Below are 18,140 nucleotides of genomic sequence, written 5' to 3'. Positions count from 1 at the left end.
ACAGCGCTTCGTGCCATGTTCAAACTGCTGTATCCTTTGCCTTCTTGGAACAGTTTCGTTAAAAACCTTATCAACTCATGTGGAGAGGCACAAAAGGGATCTCTATCCCGTTCAAGGCAATGCTGAAGCCAGCGTTTGAAATATGACTCGTAGTTACGCTTCGTACCCTCTCTCCAGGCTGACATGATAATGTCTGTTGCTTCATCCTGAATTCCCTGTTTCTGAAGGGCTTTCCGGACAAGGAACATGCTACTAGTTTCATCTTCTTCAGTAGTGGGTGATGCTCCCCTGTCAGTGGATGAATGAGTAAGTTTTCTTTTCGGGGCAACAGGACCGGCAGTTCTACTAGTAGACGCAACAGTTTCGTGAACCACACTTGCGTTGTCCATAATGGCACCACCAGCACACACTCCGCCTCTAAGACTTCTATCCTTTGGAGCACTCTTGAAATGAGACTGAAAGGCGGAAAACAGAACGCTTTGAACAATGACCAGTCTAAGGAAAATGCATCAATGGCAAATGCATCTGGGTCAGGTTTCCATGAAACATACTTTCTTAACTGTGCGTTAACACGAGAAGCAAATAAGTCTACATCACAGAGACCAAACCGATTGATGACTTCTGCAAACACTTGTGTGTCCAAATGCCATTCAATGTTGTGTCTATCCACACGGGATTCTGCATCTGCCTCTATATTTAGGCAACCCGGTAAGTGTGTTGCCGTTTCCCAATTACTATGTGATAAGCACCACAACCAAATGTCTCTGGCAATGTCGTTGCACAAAACTTTTGTGCTGCCCATGTTATTAATACAAGCAACAGTGGTGCTATTGTCTGTAAGTAACTGAATGTAAGAGTGACATAATCCCCTGCAAAGGGATTTCAGGGCAAAGTAGGCTGCTTTAAGTTCCAAACAATTGATATGTTCAAAAGCTTCTTCCTTAGTCCACATTCCCCCTGTGGTGCTACCCTGACACTCCGCCCCCCACCCTATTTTCGAAGCATCTGATTTTACTATTACCGGAGGTATGCCTCTGCTAACAGGGGAAGGATATTGCTTGACATTATCAATCCACCAGAGAAGGTCTGAACGAACTTGTTCTGAAACCACAAGTTCTGCATCAAAGTCACCTTTCCTAACAGCAAGGGCTTGATTTTTTGCGATCTCTAATCGTTTAAAAAAGAGAGGTGCAATCCAAACACCCGGTTGGGCAGCCACTAAATATCCGATAACTTCAGCCAACTGCCTAATTGTACACTTCGTTCTTCCAGCTAAATCAGCGCACTTAGTGCGAATTTTATCAACTGTCCGGGGGGTCAGAGAAACTAACATGTTCTGAGAATCAAGCTGAAACCCTAAAAACTCAATGCATTGAGTAGGTGTAAATACTGACTTCACAGGATGCACAGTAAAGCCCAAACGATCCAACAAAGCACATGTATCTAACACTGCTGCCTGGCATTCTTCAAAAGTGTCTCCTTGCAAAAGGGTATCATCAATGTATATCAGAAGGGTATGGCCAGATAAACGTAAGTGGGCCAATACAGGCTTCAGTAGTTTCGTGAAAATGCGAGGAGAATCACGATATCCCTGTGGAAGAGCCAGGAACTCAAAAGTTTTGCCATGAAACTGAAATCTGAAATATTTTCTGAACTTGTGAGCGATGCGTATGGAGAAATATGCATCTTTTAGATCAACTGAGGCAAAAAAGCAATCCTTTTTCATTAATGACACTGCGTTTTTTAATGTATCCATCTTGAAGTGAATTTTTTCAATTGTCTGATTCAAATTTTTTAGGTTTAAAATCACCCTTTGACTACCATCTTTTTTCTGACGCAAGAAAATACTTGATAAAAGTTGATCTGGCCGTTGATCCACCTCTTGAACAATCTGTTTCTCCACTAGCTTCGCTACTTCATTAGCCACTAGCTCATCCTCGGAAGAAGAAAATCTAATTTCTTTCCTGTCTGGAATGTGTTCACCAGTGATCATAAATTCAATTTCAATTCCTGCGACTTGCTGAAGGATCCATCTATCAGAAGTTAACTGTCTCCAACTATTTAAATGATCAGCAACTTTTCCACTATGAAAGTTCTCAGGAGTATTCACACATTTTGAACTAACCTGTTCCCTTAAAATAGAAACAGCTGGCGCACAAATATCAGATTCTAATCCCGTTTTGTTTTCTTGGAGGGAATCCCGCTCTGTTGGGAGTGGAACTTGGGAGAGAATTTGTGTCCTGTCTGTCGGTTGGAGAAACCTCTTCTCTGCTGGTACTGTTGTCTCTGCTGAAACTGTTGTCGAGGCCGCCCTTGGTAGAACTGACGACCTCTGGTGGCGTTTTTTGAAAGGGACTGTGACAATGTGGATGATAATTTTCTGTTCTTCACTGCATCGTCGACCCTTTTCGCTAGATCCTCCCCAAACAAAAACTCGTTAGACGTCAGTTTGAAATTTAGCTGCACATTGCATAAGGCCCTGCAGTCTTGGCTAAGTGTCGGCCTGAGTGCTTCGCGCCGCACTTGTGACAGGTCCTTGTGTGAAGCCATAAGAAGGCGAGCCGCATCGGCCAGTTTGCTAAAGCTGTCACGCTCACTCATCTTCCGACTTGCTGGTTTTTCTTTGAGGTCGGACATAAGCTGAGCGATAATTTTCAGCGCACAACCTACTTGTTCCTGAACAAAGGACAGGTTCGAGTCTCTTTTCTTTGCAAACTTGTCTAACAGTTTGCCATTTAATTCACGATTTAGAGTCGGCGTTCGAAGCGACGTGACATTTTTGGGCCGCGGATAGTTCTGAAGAGTGTCTCGCACACGTGCCCGATCTGATGGAAGAAGAAGTCCTTCCTCAAAACGATCTGCCAGAGATGGATGAATCCCCTCGCCAACTGTATCCACTACTATGCCTGCGTCAAAATCATTGTCCGAAGCAACATCCGTGTCTTCAGCCGAATCAAACTCATTTTCGAACTGCTCATGAGCAAATCTAACCGAAGCACCGTCTTCTCCATCCGCTTGCGACTCTTGCGCCGAACTGCTTTCGGTTCCATGTGACTCGGTTGCACGCGATGTTGAAGCAACAGGCGTCGCATTAAGCTTACCAACTTTCTCCAAATCAGATAGTCTGCCAGACAAGGCAGTCATTGTCTCCAAAATTTTGTCCATTTTCAGAGCAACTTCACAATCACGTGGGCCAGACGAGCTCTTCTCTATCGAAAGAGACTTATCAACTCCCGCCTTTTCTGACGGTATCACTTCAGAAGGTTGTGCCTTCGTCGATTTCTTGCCGGTTTTCTTCCCGCCAGCAGCACATTCACCACCTCCCGAGTCCGCCATATTACCGAACAAAAACCACACGAAAAAGTTATATTGATTCCTGCAGACGAACAAGCGCCCCCGTTGCAGTATGAAACATTTCAAAATCCACTCCAAAGATTTTCAAATCTTCAATGGACTAGTGCCCAGCCTTAGCACAGCGGGCCTTCTGTGGCCCATAGTTCGCCTTAGGCGATAGTAATATTGCTGTAATCGAGACAGCTGCTGAAAAAACAAAGAGGCTGCTTCAGCAAATCGTGACTGACTTTGTCAGCAAATCGTGACTGACTGTGTCAGCAAACCGTGTCCTACATTTCCGTAGCCAAAATAATATGTCATCCTACCAAAACAAGTACCGATCCCGACTGACCTTAGGTCACACCTGCAAAAACAAGTAACGAGCCGACTGACGCCAGTAACATTTCCATGTGTTAGCTTCGACGAATAAAATTCACACGCGAAACGACGCGTTCCCGGTTCAAAGACAAACAAACACCGAAAACTCCAAAGTGTTTCCTTACCTTGCAAGTTGACACAATGATAAACAATCAAATAGTCAATACACTTCAACTAACCTACAACTAAAGCTTGTACAGAGAAAGGTTAGAGAAAAATGAAAGTAAAGCAAAGAGAGACAGTGCACCAACATGTCTTCACAGGACGAAAACCATTCGTTCATTGACGTATTCCCGCGTTCTATCTCACGTGACCCATTCCTCTCGGAATTGTGGGAGATAAAACTGGATTTGAGGTTGACATATATTAGTTTTATGTTCACAAAAGCGTGCATTTAATGTGTTCAGATGCATCGACGTAGACGAGTGTGCCGGACAGTCCAACTGCACAAGTTTGTGCACCAACACACCTGGCTCTTACGCCTGTTCATGCCAAAATGGTTACCGCCTCAGCAAGGATGACGTCAGCTGTGATGACATCAACGAATGTGCGGAAAAAACTCACGACTGCGAACAACAGTGTCTCAACACAGAGGGAAGCTTTCAGTGCCAATGCTTTCCCGGCTACACGCTGGCTGCCAAAGGTAAGCCGAGTGTGTGTGCATCTTCTGTGATGCGAATGGTTCAATAGGAACACCATCTTGTGAATGCGTTCCTTATTGTTGCAATCCTTCAAAATGTGTACGTTTTGCACAATTAAAGCCATACGAATATTTTTAACCTCACTATCTTCTTGCATTGTCGAACTAAATGTGTTGCCTTTATATTATGTGCCTTATTATTTTTGGCCTACATCACAGTCATTCCAGTAAAATCACTTTAGAGTGACGACTCGATGAAGTTTTGGGTTTAAATGGGAAAATAACAGAACATCAAATAGCGCCCAGCTTTGAGTCACAAGCGCAAAAATAATCCATTATAACGTCACATTGTATTCGTCAATGTTGATCAGTGTTTTCTTGGTTGCTAACGAGAACAATCGTTGCGTACAGATTGTTTAACATACAACCTTGTTATTTTGCTTATTTTGCAAGTAATCACATGAGTGTTGCTCTGTGCAATGATATGACATTTTGGGATTTTGTCTTTGAGGCACGCTCATTCTTGTTTGATGCATCCTTGTACAGTTCGATTAGTTTGCGTGAGCGCGTATGTGATCGCCAGGAACTTGGCGTGCTTGATTTCATGGAGCTGTATAGTTGACAAAGTAAACCCCCAACCTGTATAGCAGTACTGGCTGCTGGCTTGATATCGGATCATCAGGAGCTGTGCCTGTCTTAATATGATTGACTTCAATTGATGTTTTTTTTCTCAGGAAGCTGTGAGGCTGACAGCGCAACCCAATTCCTGTGCAACAATGCTGGATGCGAGCAAGGTTGCACAAACGTCATTGACGACCAGGGTGGCATTGTCGCGCAATGCTTCTGTTCAAACGGGTATATCCTAGACACTGCGAACAACAAAACATGCGTCGATAGAGACGAGTGCGCAGAGAATGTCTGCAGCCAGTCTTGCATCAACAACAATGGAAGCTTCACCTGCACGTGCTATGCAGGTCACATGATGGGCAGCGATCAACGCACGTGCAGTCCGTGTCCCCAACTTCGCTATGGCCCAGAGTGTCGTCACACGTGCTTATGCAGTGGGCGTGGCCTCAGCTGTCACCCTGTCACCGGCTGTGTCTGTCAGGCGGGCTGGACCGGAAGCCAGTGTCAGGACGACGTGGACGAGTGCGAGGAGAACCCGGATGTATGCGGGGAGGGGAAACTCTGCGTCAACAACAATGGATCTTATATTTGCCTCTGCTCTGAAGGTTACAGTGAGAGCTCTGATGGTGTCTGCCAAGGTGAATGTGACACAAATGTTATAAACAGAGAACAAATGAGTAAAAAGTAAGACAAGAAGACAGAGAAAAAAGGGAACTTTGATTTTCATAAAAGAAATAGTTTAAAAACAAAGAAACAGACAAAGAAAGGTGCACACTCGCCTACAATTACGAACGTAGGCAGTATACTCGTGTGTTTTCTCTCTCTCTCTCTCTCTCTCTCTCTCTCTCTCTCTCTCTCTCTCTCTCTCTCTCTCTCTCTCTCTCTCTCTCTCTCTCTCTCTCTCTCTCTCTCTCTCTCATTATATGCAATGTTAATTTTTTTGTTCACACTCCTTCTTTCGGGACAATGGCCCTATGAATTAAGAAACCATCTCTCTCTCTCTCTCTCTCTCTCTCTCTCTCTCTCTCTCTCTCTCTCTCTCTCTCTCTCTCTCTCTCTCTCTCTCTCTCTCTTTAATGAAAACAAAAGGGCAAAACTCTCAACCTGTTTCAAAACATGTTGACAACTTGTTCGCATTATATATTTCAGACATAAATGAATGCAGTGAGGGGTCAATGCTGAACGCTTGCCAAGAGCTTGCAGACTGTACCAACGTTCCTGGCAGCTACTACTGCACATGCAAAAACGGCTACACGCGTGTCGACGGGAAATGCACTGGTGCCACTTGATAATGTTTTAAGATTAATTAAATTGATACATATTGGTCAGCCTATAAACAAAATGGTTTCTTAACCAAATCTTCTAACGCATTCTCTTTAGTGTTGCCTCCATGACATGCCCCGTGAAGGTTTGATGCCTTTCATCCCCAAGACTTGTTTTGTCAAGAAACAATTGATGTAAAATACATTTTGATATGATACAAGACGTAGTCAACAATATATCAGTTTACTTGTTTATAGATCTACTGTTTGTCAATTTAGTGGGGTTTCTTATATTTGCAATTTTGTAGTTGAACAGCATCGATGTACCTGAACAAGAGATTTGAAAATATCTTAGTTGAAGCTATAGCAAGGATTCAGGGATTTAGATACCTTCATTGCAGCCCTTGAACTTCACTCCACTTTTCTTTATATACACTCTATGTTATGATGAGATTGAGGTCATTGTACAAATGAAGTACCGGCACGGTTGGCCTAGTGGTAAGGCGTCCGCCCCGTGATCGGGAGGTCGTGGGTTCGAACCCCGGCCGGGTCATACCTAAGACTTTAAAATTGGCAATCTAGTGGCTGCTCCGCCTGGCGTCTGGCATTATGGGGTTAGTGCTAGGACTGGTTGGTCCGGTGTCAGAATAATGTGACTGGGTGAGACATGAAGCCTGTGCTGCGACTTCTGTCTTGTGTGTGGCGCACGTTATATGTCAAAGCAGCACCGCCCTGATATGGCCCTTCGTGGTCGGCTGGGCGTTAAGCAAACAAACAAACAAACAAATGAAGTCAAGTCGAAACGTATGCAGCCGAGTGGGGACATAAGCGTTGCATTTTAATATTTCATTTAAACTGTGAACAGCTTCAGATGGTAATGAAAAATACGTTTCCCCCCTTATCTAGAAGTGTTTTTGTTTTTTTAGGTTGTGCAACTATGTTTTGTTTGTTTTTTGTTTTGTTTTTTTTCTTTGCAGATATTGACGAGTGCAACAGCACTCAGAATCAGTGTGGACAAGTATGCACGAACGTCCCCGGTTCCTACAACTGTGAATGCCGCTACGGATTTAGGTTGAATGTCGACAGGTCTACATGCAGTCAAGGTAGGCCCGGTTAAAATCCGTTCGTTTTATGTCTGGGATAACCGAAACAAAGATAATATATTTGCGCATCACGTCAATGCATTTTGCAACCGTGTTGTCAAATGCACATGTCTATCGATACATGTCATAATGCATTATATAGGTTAAAAGAAAGTGTATGTTCTGCTGCATACGGGACTTTTGTCTCATATGTCTTTAAAAGGCAAAAACAAGTGCATGTGCACAAATTTCAGCTTCAGTTATAATAATATATTCTTTGGAACGTGATAATGTGTATGTCCTTTTGTTGTTTGACTTAGTAGTCAAAAGCGTACGATACCGATAGAAAGAGTTACTCGACCTAACTTGCTGTATGCACTGCTAATGTATGAACTGTAACGTTCCTTGCGTTAAGTGTTAATTTTTTCATACAGTAAACGAAACTGAAATTATCATTGAACATTAGACATTAACATACATAGCAAATTTATCTTGCTAGTATCGTTAGTAGATTGGGATTTAAAATGTACGTTCACAATGCGTAGACAATATTAAGTAGCCAATGAACTAGAATAATTTCAAAAAAAGTTGACCATCACAATGTTTATTTCATACAAACCTGTTACGGTTGCAGTGGCAGACGTGTGTGCGGAGTTTGAAGGCCTCACCTGTGATCATGGATGTTCCCTTGACGACTCTGACCGTGCCTTTTGTTTCTGTCGGACTGGTTATGTTCTGGAAGCAGATAACCAGTCCTGTCAGGGTAAGTGTGTTACTTATTTCTCTCTAAGTCATCAAACGGTGAAAACATTCATGATTAGAAGAATCTGTCCGTGGGCAATAAAAGGCGACCGGAAACAGGTTTTCAAAAAACTCTGAAAATGACTGAAGATGTACCACACGCTTGGATATGGAGTGAAGTGCGGTATAAGCTTGAACGAATTGCATATGCTCGTTATGAGGAACGCTTCCTGTCACAAGAAAAACTTAACAAACATTCAAGAGCCCAATGACTGGAGGTATTTTGACTGGTGAGCATCGCTTTGACATGCTTCCCAGTACTTAACACCCCATGAACATTGATAAAGCATAAGGGCCATACAAATGAGTGGTTTACGAAAACGATGCGAAAAGATGTGTACGCTTTCACAAATATCCAAACGAACATGTGATCATTGATGTTACAGGTACTGCTTTGAAAATGTAAGAAAAGGTGTTACATGAGTTTTGCTCATTTTCAGATGAAAATGAATGTAGCCTGGGTACCTCAGGCTGCAGTGACAACAGCGATTGCGTCAACACTGCAGGGGGCTACAGGTGTAAATGTCCTACTGGCTCCATGCTAGACAATGACGGACACTCTTGTCTACGTGAGTCATTTCTTCTTCTTCTTCTTCATCTCTTTCTCCTTCTGCTTATGCTTCTTCTCTTTCTCCTTCTCCTTCTTCTACTTCGTTCATGGGATGAAACTCCCGTAGCATTTTTCGTGTATGGCCGTTTTTACCCCGCCATTCAGGCAGCCATAAGCCGCTTTCGGGAGACGCATGCTGGGTATTTTCGTGTTTCTATAACCCACCGAACTCTGACATGGATTACAGGATCTTTTCCGTGCGCACTTGCTCTTGTGCTTGCGTGTACACACGAAGAGGAATAAGGCACTGGCAGGTCTGGAAAAATCTCCACCCTGAACCCGCCAGGCGCGGCCGGGAGTGAGTCATTTGAATATGTAATTATACAATATGTTTGCAATTAAGTTTTGTCGCAGTGTGTTTGTATACTCTCGTATTTTTTATGTTATTGTTATCATAAGATTAAGAATACATGATTACTATAATCGTCTGAATAAGTAAATGAGGAAGACAAAGGTAATACACTGTTTATTTCGGATTTTTATTGTGTGTATTATTGTCCGTTTGTATGTGTGTATATATAATACACATGTCGCTTTGTTTCCTCTCTCTCTCTCTCTCTCTCTCTCTCTCTCTCTCTCTCTCTCTCTCTCTCTCTCTCTCTCTCTCTCTCTCTCTCTCTCTCTCTCTCTCTCTCTCTCTCTCTCTCTCTCTCTCTCTCTCTCTCTCTCTCTCTCTCTCTCTCTGTGACGTCGCATCCCTCTGACTCTCTCTCTCTCTCTCTCTCTCTCTCTCTCTCTCTCTCTCTCTCTCTCTCTCTCTCTCTCTCTCTCTCTCTCTCTCTGTGACGTCGCATCCCTCTGACTGGTCTGTTCACTAGATATTAATTAATATACTGATTTATGTTAGAGCCGTGCCTGCAAATGTTTTTCAATCAGTGTCTGATCAGGAATTACGTGAGAGTAACAATTAGTCTTGAAAACTAAGGAGAACCTATCTTTCTTGATAGAGCAGTAGTTTGCACCCAATCAATATGTGTGCAGTGTACTTCGACAAATAGGGTGTAGTCATACAGCAGCTTGTCCAAATAGTTTGTAGAGATCTGATCAGTCTGTCTTGATAGTGGGGAAATTTGTTAGCTTATTGTATATCCCATAACTCAGCACAAAACAGAAAACGGTGCGCATCCCTGAAGCGGGCTTTACGTTTAGGAAATATTCTTCGTCTTATTTCTGTCAACATTGGTTTGATCACACGTCTTCTTACAGCTTGTCCAACGGGTACGTACGGAGAGAAATGTAACAATACTTGTGCCTGTGGTCTGGGCTCCACCCACTGTGACGTCATGACCGGATGTGTATGCAAATCAGGCTGGGAAGGATTGCGCTGTGACCAGGACATCAACGAATGTATCACGATGCAGGCGCCGTGTCAGGCACAAAACACCTTCTGTGTTAATTTCCCAGGCGGATACAGGTGCAGCTGCTCATCAGGTTTCACAAACGTCAGCGGTGTTTGTCAAGGTAATTGATTAACGTGTACAAGTTTGGTACTTAACTCTCGCACCCAAAAAGCAAACCTTACACAGACAAATAAATTACACATCATCATTGTACAAATGCTCGTTGTTTTCGCGTGACTTCCTCAAATCAAAATCCACCACCGCTGCCATTTTGCTTCCCATGCTAACTCGTTAGTTGTGACGCACTATACGTGCGATATGTGGGTGAAAATACAGCTAGGTTGTCAACAAATTATTGAGAATTAGTATTTTACTTGTAGTAAAAAGTACAAATATCAGGACAGAGATGTTTCTTGTATGAAACGACAGAAGACTGTTTTCCCTGCTTACACAATCAAGTAACATAGCTGTATCTTGTGTTCCCTATTCTCAGTTTGACAATTACCGCAAGAGACATCGGGGCTCTAAAACTTGTGCGAAATTCAGTGTCACACTTACCGAAATCTAAACAACAAAGTGACTTTAGGTGAGACGAACAAAGTTTAAAAAAACAAAAGAGTTCTGTAATCACCAATACGAGGACATACCACAATTTTATAAGCGAAAATTTGATTTAGTAGTGTTGTGCTGTCCGTGTATTGGTGAGTACATAATTCTTTAGTTTTTTTTTACACTTACTCAAGTAAAGACAGCTTCGCAAAATATTTTTCGATTGTTGATTATGTTTTGTTCGTTCCAGTACTAGAATGGAACACTTCTTTTTTGAATGCCCGGTTGTATACAAATTCTGGAAGTTTATTGAAGAATTTATTTTTCGTACTTTAGAAATTAAGATTGTTTTGAAAGTTAGTGATGTTTTATTTGGTATGGATTGTGTAATGGTGAAAAAGGCAACTATGTATAAATTGAACCACATTATCTTAATCGGAAAGATGTGCGTTAGTATATATATTTTATGTATATATAAAAAAACAAATTCGTTTTTACCGTTGGAAAGTACTTTTAATAGGCAGTTACAGATAAGAAGCATTTTTGTGTGAGTGTTCGAAGAACATAACGTTAAAAAAGTTAGCTTGTTGTACTCGATAAGGTGTATTTAATTCATTGTATGAGATATTGTTAATTGTTGTTATTTATTTGAATAAAAAAAAAACAATAAAAAAATAAATTAAAAAATATAAAAAAAACTAGGCTTTTCTCGAAAAATGTGCTGATATTTTAGTGTTAAGATCTATTTTGGCTTATTGCGCTACAGGGAATCCGTGTTAGTTTCATAAACAATCAATACTATGAGAAATGCCGCTGTATAAGGTCTAACAAATACAATTTTAGGTTTACATTTTGCCTGGGACGCTAATGTAATTTGCTTTTTACTGGGGACACCCCTACTGGAGGACGATATTTTGAATTTGGTCATAAGTACGAACAGACAGGATCAGCAGTATAGTTGGTGGTAATGCCGACAACATTACAAAAACTATTACACAATTACTGGTTATGAGGATTACAGTGGACGAGCAAAAAGGCATTCTGTGTGTAATCGCGTTCAGTCCATTTGACGAAATAGTGGAATTTACTTCCGCTTTAACCTTTTTATTTCAGTTGAGATTATTATCTTGCGTACTGCTACACTAGCTGATCAAACTCAAGCCACTGGCAGTTGACTGAATTACCTGGTTTTGTCAGGGCGCAAAGATAAGAACCCATGGTCATGTTTTTGTCAAACATTTTAGATTTCCCGGCTCTTGTTTTGTATCATGCGTGCTTGTTTTCACATAATCGAATCAAAAGATATGCTTCTCTACGGAGAATTATGTCGTAGACTGTAATTGCAACTTTTATTTTAAAAGTGCTCCATTTGAAGTTGTCAAAAAACACAAATTTGTTTTAAAAAAGAACATTTTGCAACAAAGGGCAATAAATGTCGTCTGGTACGATCAAAGGGAGATCATTCACAAATCGACCATGTTTTTCGGACATGCCAATCAATAAGCCTGGCATAGATATATATAATGCCGTGAATTGTGTATATGCTAGGAACATGTACCACTAGTTTGAAATCAGAGGCAAAATCCTCAATAATTATTAGACACACTGTAACGTATACCGCTTTGTGTGTGTATGTGTGTGTGTGTGTGTGTGTGGTTTAACCAGGTTTTTATTCAAATATATAAATACAAAGCCATGGTGTGTATATGGCTTTCTATATTTGTTGTGGAAGGCTGTTTTGTGTTAATCAATTCATTTGATTTCAGAATTTTACCAGAGCATTGTTTCTTTTGTTCAGATGTAAACGAGTGTGACAGCAGCCCATGCGAACAAAGATGTGAGAACTCGGTCGGCAGCTACCGGTGTCTGTGCAACGCGGGCTTCTCTTTCAACGCAACCTCATCTAAGTGCGATGGTAAGACAAAATGGCATATATTTACAAACAGCGACTGTTTACAAGAATGTATGTTTTCACTTTTCGTCTCTGTGTTTTTGTCTGTCTGTCTGCATCTGTCTTTTCCTCTGTTTTGTTTGTTTGTTTGTTTGTTTCGCTGTCGTTCTCTCTCACTTTTTGGCTGTCCCTACAGGACGTCTCTGTGTGTTCTGCACTGAAGAGAAGAAAATTATTTGAAACTTAGTCATATTACTTTTTTTTAAGTGTTAAAGGTTTTATTCTTGCTGTGTTACCCAAAATAAGTGAGATATTTATCTATGTGTAGATATCAACGAGTGTGCGATACCTGTCACCAATCAGTGCACACAAAGCTGTGACAACATCCGAGGATCCTATCGCTGCTCTTGCGACATTGCTGGCTACAGTCTGGATAATGACGGCGTCACTTGTGCAAGTAAGTCTTAGGATTTGCCTTTTTTTTCTTCTACCTCTATAAATATAATCTTGAGAAAAGCTAAAAGATAGGAAACAGAGAAAAGCCGACACTGAATCGCAGATGAGCATAGTTTTATTCGATCATTCAAATACAAGCACATTATTTCTTTTTTCAGAAAATTAATACAGATGTTAAAGGCATACTAACGCACTCCCGTGTTTACAAAGTGTAGTTTGCCCACAATCGATGTCAAACGCACCATAAGACCATATAATGACGATACGTCACCATGCGCGGACCATAATACATGCATTACAGCTTGTTCTAGCCTCTGAAAAAGTGAGGATGTCAACAAAGCCGCGGTGTTCTCTCCCTTGCATCAACGTTACATGTGTTGCCAAATCTATAAATAGGACGATCCAGATCAAAATGAAAATTCAAATATCTCAACATTTAAGGGGTCCTAGACCACAATATTTTGCAGGGAACTTAATTTAGTCTGTCTCCAGCTGTTGGTAAAGCAATTAGCGTGTATAGTCATCGAGTACATATGGCTTTAAGAAAACTCAAAGTGTGTGTGACTCTTTTCTTTTTTTCTGTTTTTCAACCACCTTCCCTCACATCTCCTCGATGACCTATTAGTGTGGCTTTAAGGGACGTTAAAAGCAACTTCTTCTTCTGCGTTCGTGGGCTGAAACTCCCACGTACACTCGTGTTTTTTGCACGAGTGGAATTTTTACGTGTATGGCCGTTTTTTACCCCGCCATTTAGGCAGCCATACGCCGCTTTCGGAGGAAAGTTAAAAGCAACAATCTTATTTGTTGTCCGCTTTCTCACTCTGTCTCCATAGCAGTCTGTATAAAAGCATATATTATTGCTTATCTATTACCCTCGATAATAAAGATTGTGTACTGTCTCGTCTTGTCTAATTTTCTCTCTCTCTCTCTCTCTCTCTCTCTCTCTCTCTCTCTCTCTCTCTCTCTCTCTCTCTCTCTCTCTCTCTCTCTCTCTCTCTCTCTCTCTCTCTCTCTCTTTCCGAGTCGAAATCATGGCTCCATGTTACCTGAACAGGGACATCAGCACATTGCAACAGAACGGACTGCCCGTCAGAGAACGGCGGTTGCAGTGAGGAACGATGCTTCTGTAACAATGGATACCAAATCATGAGCAACAACACTTGTGAATGGATTGGTAAGTTCTCTTAGAGTTTATTCATATGTTTCATGCCCGAGGGAATTACAAGAACTTTCATATGTCTTGGTAAGCCCAAGAACATATGAGTGTTCACTGTAAATTACATAATGATGATATGGCTGATTCATATACGAGTCATAAGTACGAAATTTAACTTGTAAATTATATCAGCAGTGTATCTGCTCATGATAACTAATGTCTGCAGTGCAAGTTTTTCCCAGTGCAATATTTTTGCCTGGAAGTGGTATGTCACATTAATGTGTTGTTATTTTTGCAATTGTTTTTATCTGGTCGGTCTAAGGCATGTTTGGCTACTTGAGTCATTGCCTACATAAATACTGTCCTGTGCTTTACCGTTCTGCAGTCATTTACCCGTTTCATCGTATTCTTCAGACTTGGACCTGTGTGCAAACAACGCATGTGACCAGGAGTGCACGGAAAATGCTGACGGCAGGTCATTCCTCTGCAGCTGTCGTGATGGCTTCCTTCTCAACGACGACCAGAGGACGTGCAGAGGTTAGACATGATTTCTGTTTGAAAGCATTATTTTGAACTCACCCTGAGTAGAAATCTATTTTCTGCAGGGCCGGATATAAATGTTGATGAAACTCTTTCAGAAATGTAGCAGGCATTTTGGTGTTCTTCACATTTTGTAAACTGAGACGGGGAACACAATTGCATCAGTCCCGAATAGCCATATCGGTTGAAAGGACGTTGAAAACAGCAAGAAACCAACTTATTACGTCTTTAGTTTTTTGGATGCGCATGCGCACGCAAAGTGAGTGTTACATTTTCACAAATATACCTCTCCCTTCTTTAAGTTCCTGTCGGTTCTTATTGTCTTTATTGTCTTGACACAGAATGCTCCGAAGGCACTTACGGTGAAAACTGCAGCAATAACTGCACGTGCAACACTCAATATGTCGCCTTTTGTGATCACGTGAACGGGACGTGCAGCTGCAAGACAGGCTGGAAAGGCTTGACGTGTGATGACGACATTGATGAGTGCAATACGTCACGTGTGACGTGTCCTGATCACTCTGAGTGCGTGAACACAGCGGGGAGCTATGAGTGTCAGTGTCTGACAGGATTCGTCAAGAGATCCACTGGACTCTGTGCAGGTAAGGAGCTCCGCTCACATCTGTAACTTCAGCAGGACCGACGACGCACTGCAGATTATCCCAGCCCCATACACGTTGCATGAAAGGAAAACAGGTCAAGTACTCGTCATAATCCCTATCGCTGCATAAATAATAGGTCGTGCGTCGTCTGTGCCGCTAAAACTGCGCAGGTATATTCTGCCCATAGCCGTCTGAACATGGAGACATTCTAAAGCTTGGAAGGTTATGGTACAGACGTAGACGTGTGAAAACTTGGAAGGCACTGAGCGATCGATTATTTGTTAAACACTGTATTCCAATTACGAATGTAGTATGGGAATGATTCAATGTAAATTTTCAAGAGTTGAAAGTCAACGGCTACCAGTTATTTTGCGTTTTACTGAATAATCGATCAAGAAATCTGGCGAATAAACGCACTTTCTGTACGACATGTTGTAGCTTGTGCATGAGTTTTGGTCCCAGTGCTTTGGGAGGGCGTCAATCCACGATGACAACCGAGAAATTTCAAATGGAAGCCTATCGATGTTATTGTAATTCAATCTGACGACGATCTCTTTCGCACTTTTATGCGGTTGCAAACAGACGGAATTGGTGCAGTCCTGTTCACATACTACTTTCAGTTGACTTACCTCCGAGGGTCAAGTACCAAAGAAATGTGTTTCCATATTCTTATCTTATCACTCTGCTCCTGGGGGTTTTCTTTCATATAAATTTTTCCTTCTTTTTTGACCGATCTCTAGACAGCAAACTCACAACATTTTTCTTTCCATCCCAAAACATTGACTGAGAAGCCCGGACGAATTCGTGCATCAACTTACGTCAAGCAATCGACGTCATCACTTCGCATAACTTATGGTCTTGGTATTTCGTTGGCCTTCATATTTTCTACTTGTAAAATCACCCTCAAATCTATCCGAGACTAGCTGAGGTTGTATCATTGGGCCTCACCAGCTTTTTTAGCGAGTGTTCATCGACAATTAATGACCGGTAATTTTGTTATGAGTTTAGGCATTCTGACCAATCTGTTTCATTAAAACGCCAACTTGATTGAATTACAATAGAGTTTAACACATGTGCTATACTCCGTCACGGGGTAGGGCCGACCGTGCACCCAGAAGCGGACTCTACCAGATGGGTATTTTTTAGAAGCTTGGGGCCTGCCAAACATAAAAATCGATGTTAACGAGAAATATTCTAGGGCGCACTTTCTCTTCTCAGTCAAAATTCAACTATACCCTGAAGAGTGATGCACGAGCATTTCAGACGCTTGCCTCTGAAAAAAGAAGTTCTCAGCCAAATTACGAACTCAAACTGGTACTTTTTAAATATAAATGTGTTAGTTGGTATCATTTGATTATCACAAAACAATTTGCACCTGCTTTGGCCGAGGATGCTGGTGACAGTATCATTATTATGAACCCTACCCTAAATCCAGTAAAGACGTCGTCCAAAATGTACGTAAGTTTTGATTAAAAATAAATTCACACAAGACTAGTATTGTTGTTTGGCTTCAATGGATATATTTTTGTCAAGTATGATGTCTTTACATAATATCTGTAAAATATGAATGGATTTGAACCGTATACTATGTTACTATGACCTTCCAATCTTCCTAACCCCCAGCCCAGTAAAATGTGCCAGGCGTTTCCTGAAAAAATGTCGCTTTGTGGTGCGAGTTCAGTGTGACATGCATAGTTTCCAGAACCCCATTTTTGACTTTCAAAGTTTATCTACATACATTTAGCAATGCACGAGCAAAATATGACAACTTAATGGTGCTTTTTGGTTTAATGCTATGCTAAAAATGCTTGTGATAGTGTTTACAGCTTGAAACAAAAAATAACAGAGGGGAATAGTCTTCCTCAATCTGGTTCAGAGCATAATGTATTTCAATTTTAAGAGGTAGCATTATTTCTGATAAGAGCTAGAGCCAATATAATGATGCTGAATATTTACAAAATGAACTTTGTGACTCATCTGAGTAGCAGGAGAGCCTTCGTGATCATCAGCGTAAGGTTTGCAGTCTTCAAGGCTATTCCTAGATGAACAACTTAACACTGCGTTCGTTTATTCGCCCGTTTCTTCCAAAATAATACCCATCTGGTAGAGTCCGCTTTTGTGTGCACGGTCAGCCCTCCGCCGTGACGGAGTACTACGTTTGGTAGTAGAACTATGGACTATATCACACTGTATTCAAAACTGGTGTTCAATATGGGAATATTTCAGTTTAGAATACATCTTTGTGTAATGTTTGTGTATTTGCAGAGTGTGAACAAAACATGTATGGGTCGGACTGCGCTCACCAGTGCAACTGCACCGCAAACGCCGAATCCTGCAACCACGTGGATGGCGCATGCCTATGCAAAACAGGATGGAGAGGAAGTAGTTGCGAGAGTGACGTCAACGAGTGTAAGATCAATCAGAACAGCTGTCTCGGTGACCACGAAATCTGCGTCAACCATGATGGCGGGTTTAGCTGTGACTGTGAAGTAGGGTACAGGAAGAACGAATCCAACAGTTGTGTAGGTGAGTTGAGATGATTGCCATGCTAATAACAAGCATTGACCTTAACGGGGTCAAAATAATCGCCGCGTGGCCGTGGTGACACAGGGGTGGGACATGGATACCGTATCTAGGTCGAGAGAGAGGAGAGAGAGAGAGTAGTCACCGACAGAGAGGGGAAGATAAAAGAAATGAAGAAAATCCGCTTGTGTCACGAAAACGGGGTGCAAAATAGAGAGAGAACGAGACAGACAGACATAGAGAGGGAGAGAGAGAGAGAGAGAGAGCGTGGTGACACGGGGGTGGGACATGGTTACCGTCTCTGGATCTGCACAAACAGTTGACCCGTGTCCAACCCGGGCCGGATTCTA

General features: G+C 41.8%; 2 protein-coding genes across 2 annotated transcripts in view; one reads left to right on the top strand and one right to left on the bottom strand.

The window, feature by feature from the left end:
* The window catches only part of LOC138947339 (uncharacterized), a 112,327-nt gene that overhangs the window by 64,051 nt on the left and 30,136 nt on the right, over positions 1-18,140 (top strand). Inside the window, exons 29-41 of the mRNA XM_070318797.1 lie at positions 4,119-4,354; positions 5,086-5,616; positions 6,128-6,256; positions 7,218-7,343; positions 7,957-8,085; positions 8,564-8,692; positions 9,940-10,194; positions 12,421-12,537; positions 12,842-12,970; positions 14,024-14,143; positions 14,540-14,662; positions 15,007-15,267; positions 17,533-17,793. Of these exons, the coding sequence (XP_070174898.1) occupies positions 4,119-4,354; positions 5,086-5,616; positions 6,128-6,256; positions 7,218-7,343; positions 7,957-8,085; positions 8,564-8,692; positions 9,940-10,194; positions 12,421-12,537; positions 12,842-12,970; positions 14,024-14,143; positions 14,540-14,662; positions 15,007-15,267; positions 17,533-17,793 (2,546 nt within the window). The remainder of the gene's footprint in view (positions 1-4,118; positions 4,355-5,085; positions 5,617-6,127; positions 6,257-7,217; positions 7,344-7,956; positions 8,086-8,563; positions 8,693-9,939; positions 10,195-12,420; positions 12,538-12,841; positions 12,971-14,023; positions 14,144-14,539; positions 14,663-15,006; positions 15,268-17,532; positions 17,794-18,140) is intronic.
* Positions 1,007-3,336, bottom strand: LOC138946743 (uncharacterized). Its single transcript, XM_070318146.1, has one exon. It carries the CDS (start codon positions 3,334-3,336, stop codon positions 2,170-2,172), a length of 1,167 nt encoding a protein of 388 aa, XP_070174247.1. The 3' UTR covers positions 1,007-2,169.

Source organism: Littorina saxatilis, linkage group LG14 (assembly GCF_037325665.1).
Source record: "Littorina saxatilis isolate snail1 linkage group LG14, US_GU_Lsax_2.0, whole genome shotgun sequence".
Taxonomy (NCBI): Eukaryota; Metazoa; Mollusca; class Gastropoda; order Littorinimorpha; family Littorinidae; genus Littorina; species Littorina saxatilis.
The sequence above is the reverse complement of the archived record's forward strand: the minus strand, read 5'-3'. Positions and strand labels throughout refer to the sequence as shown.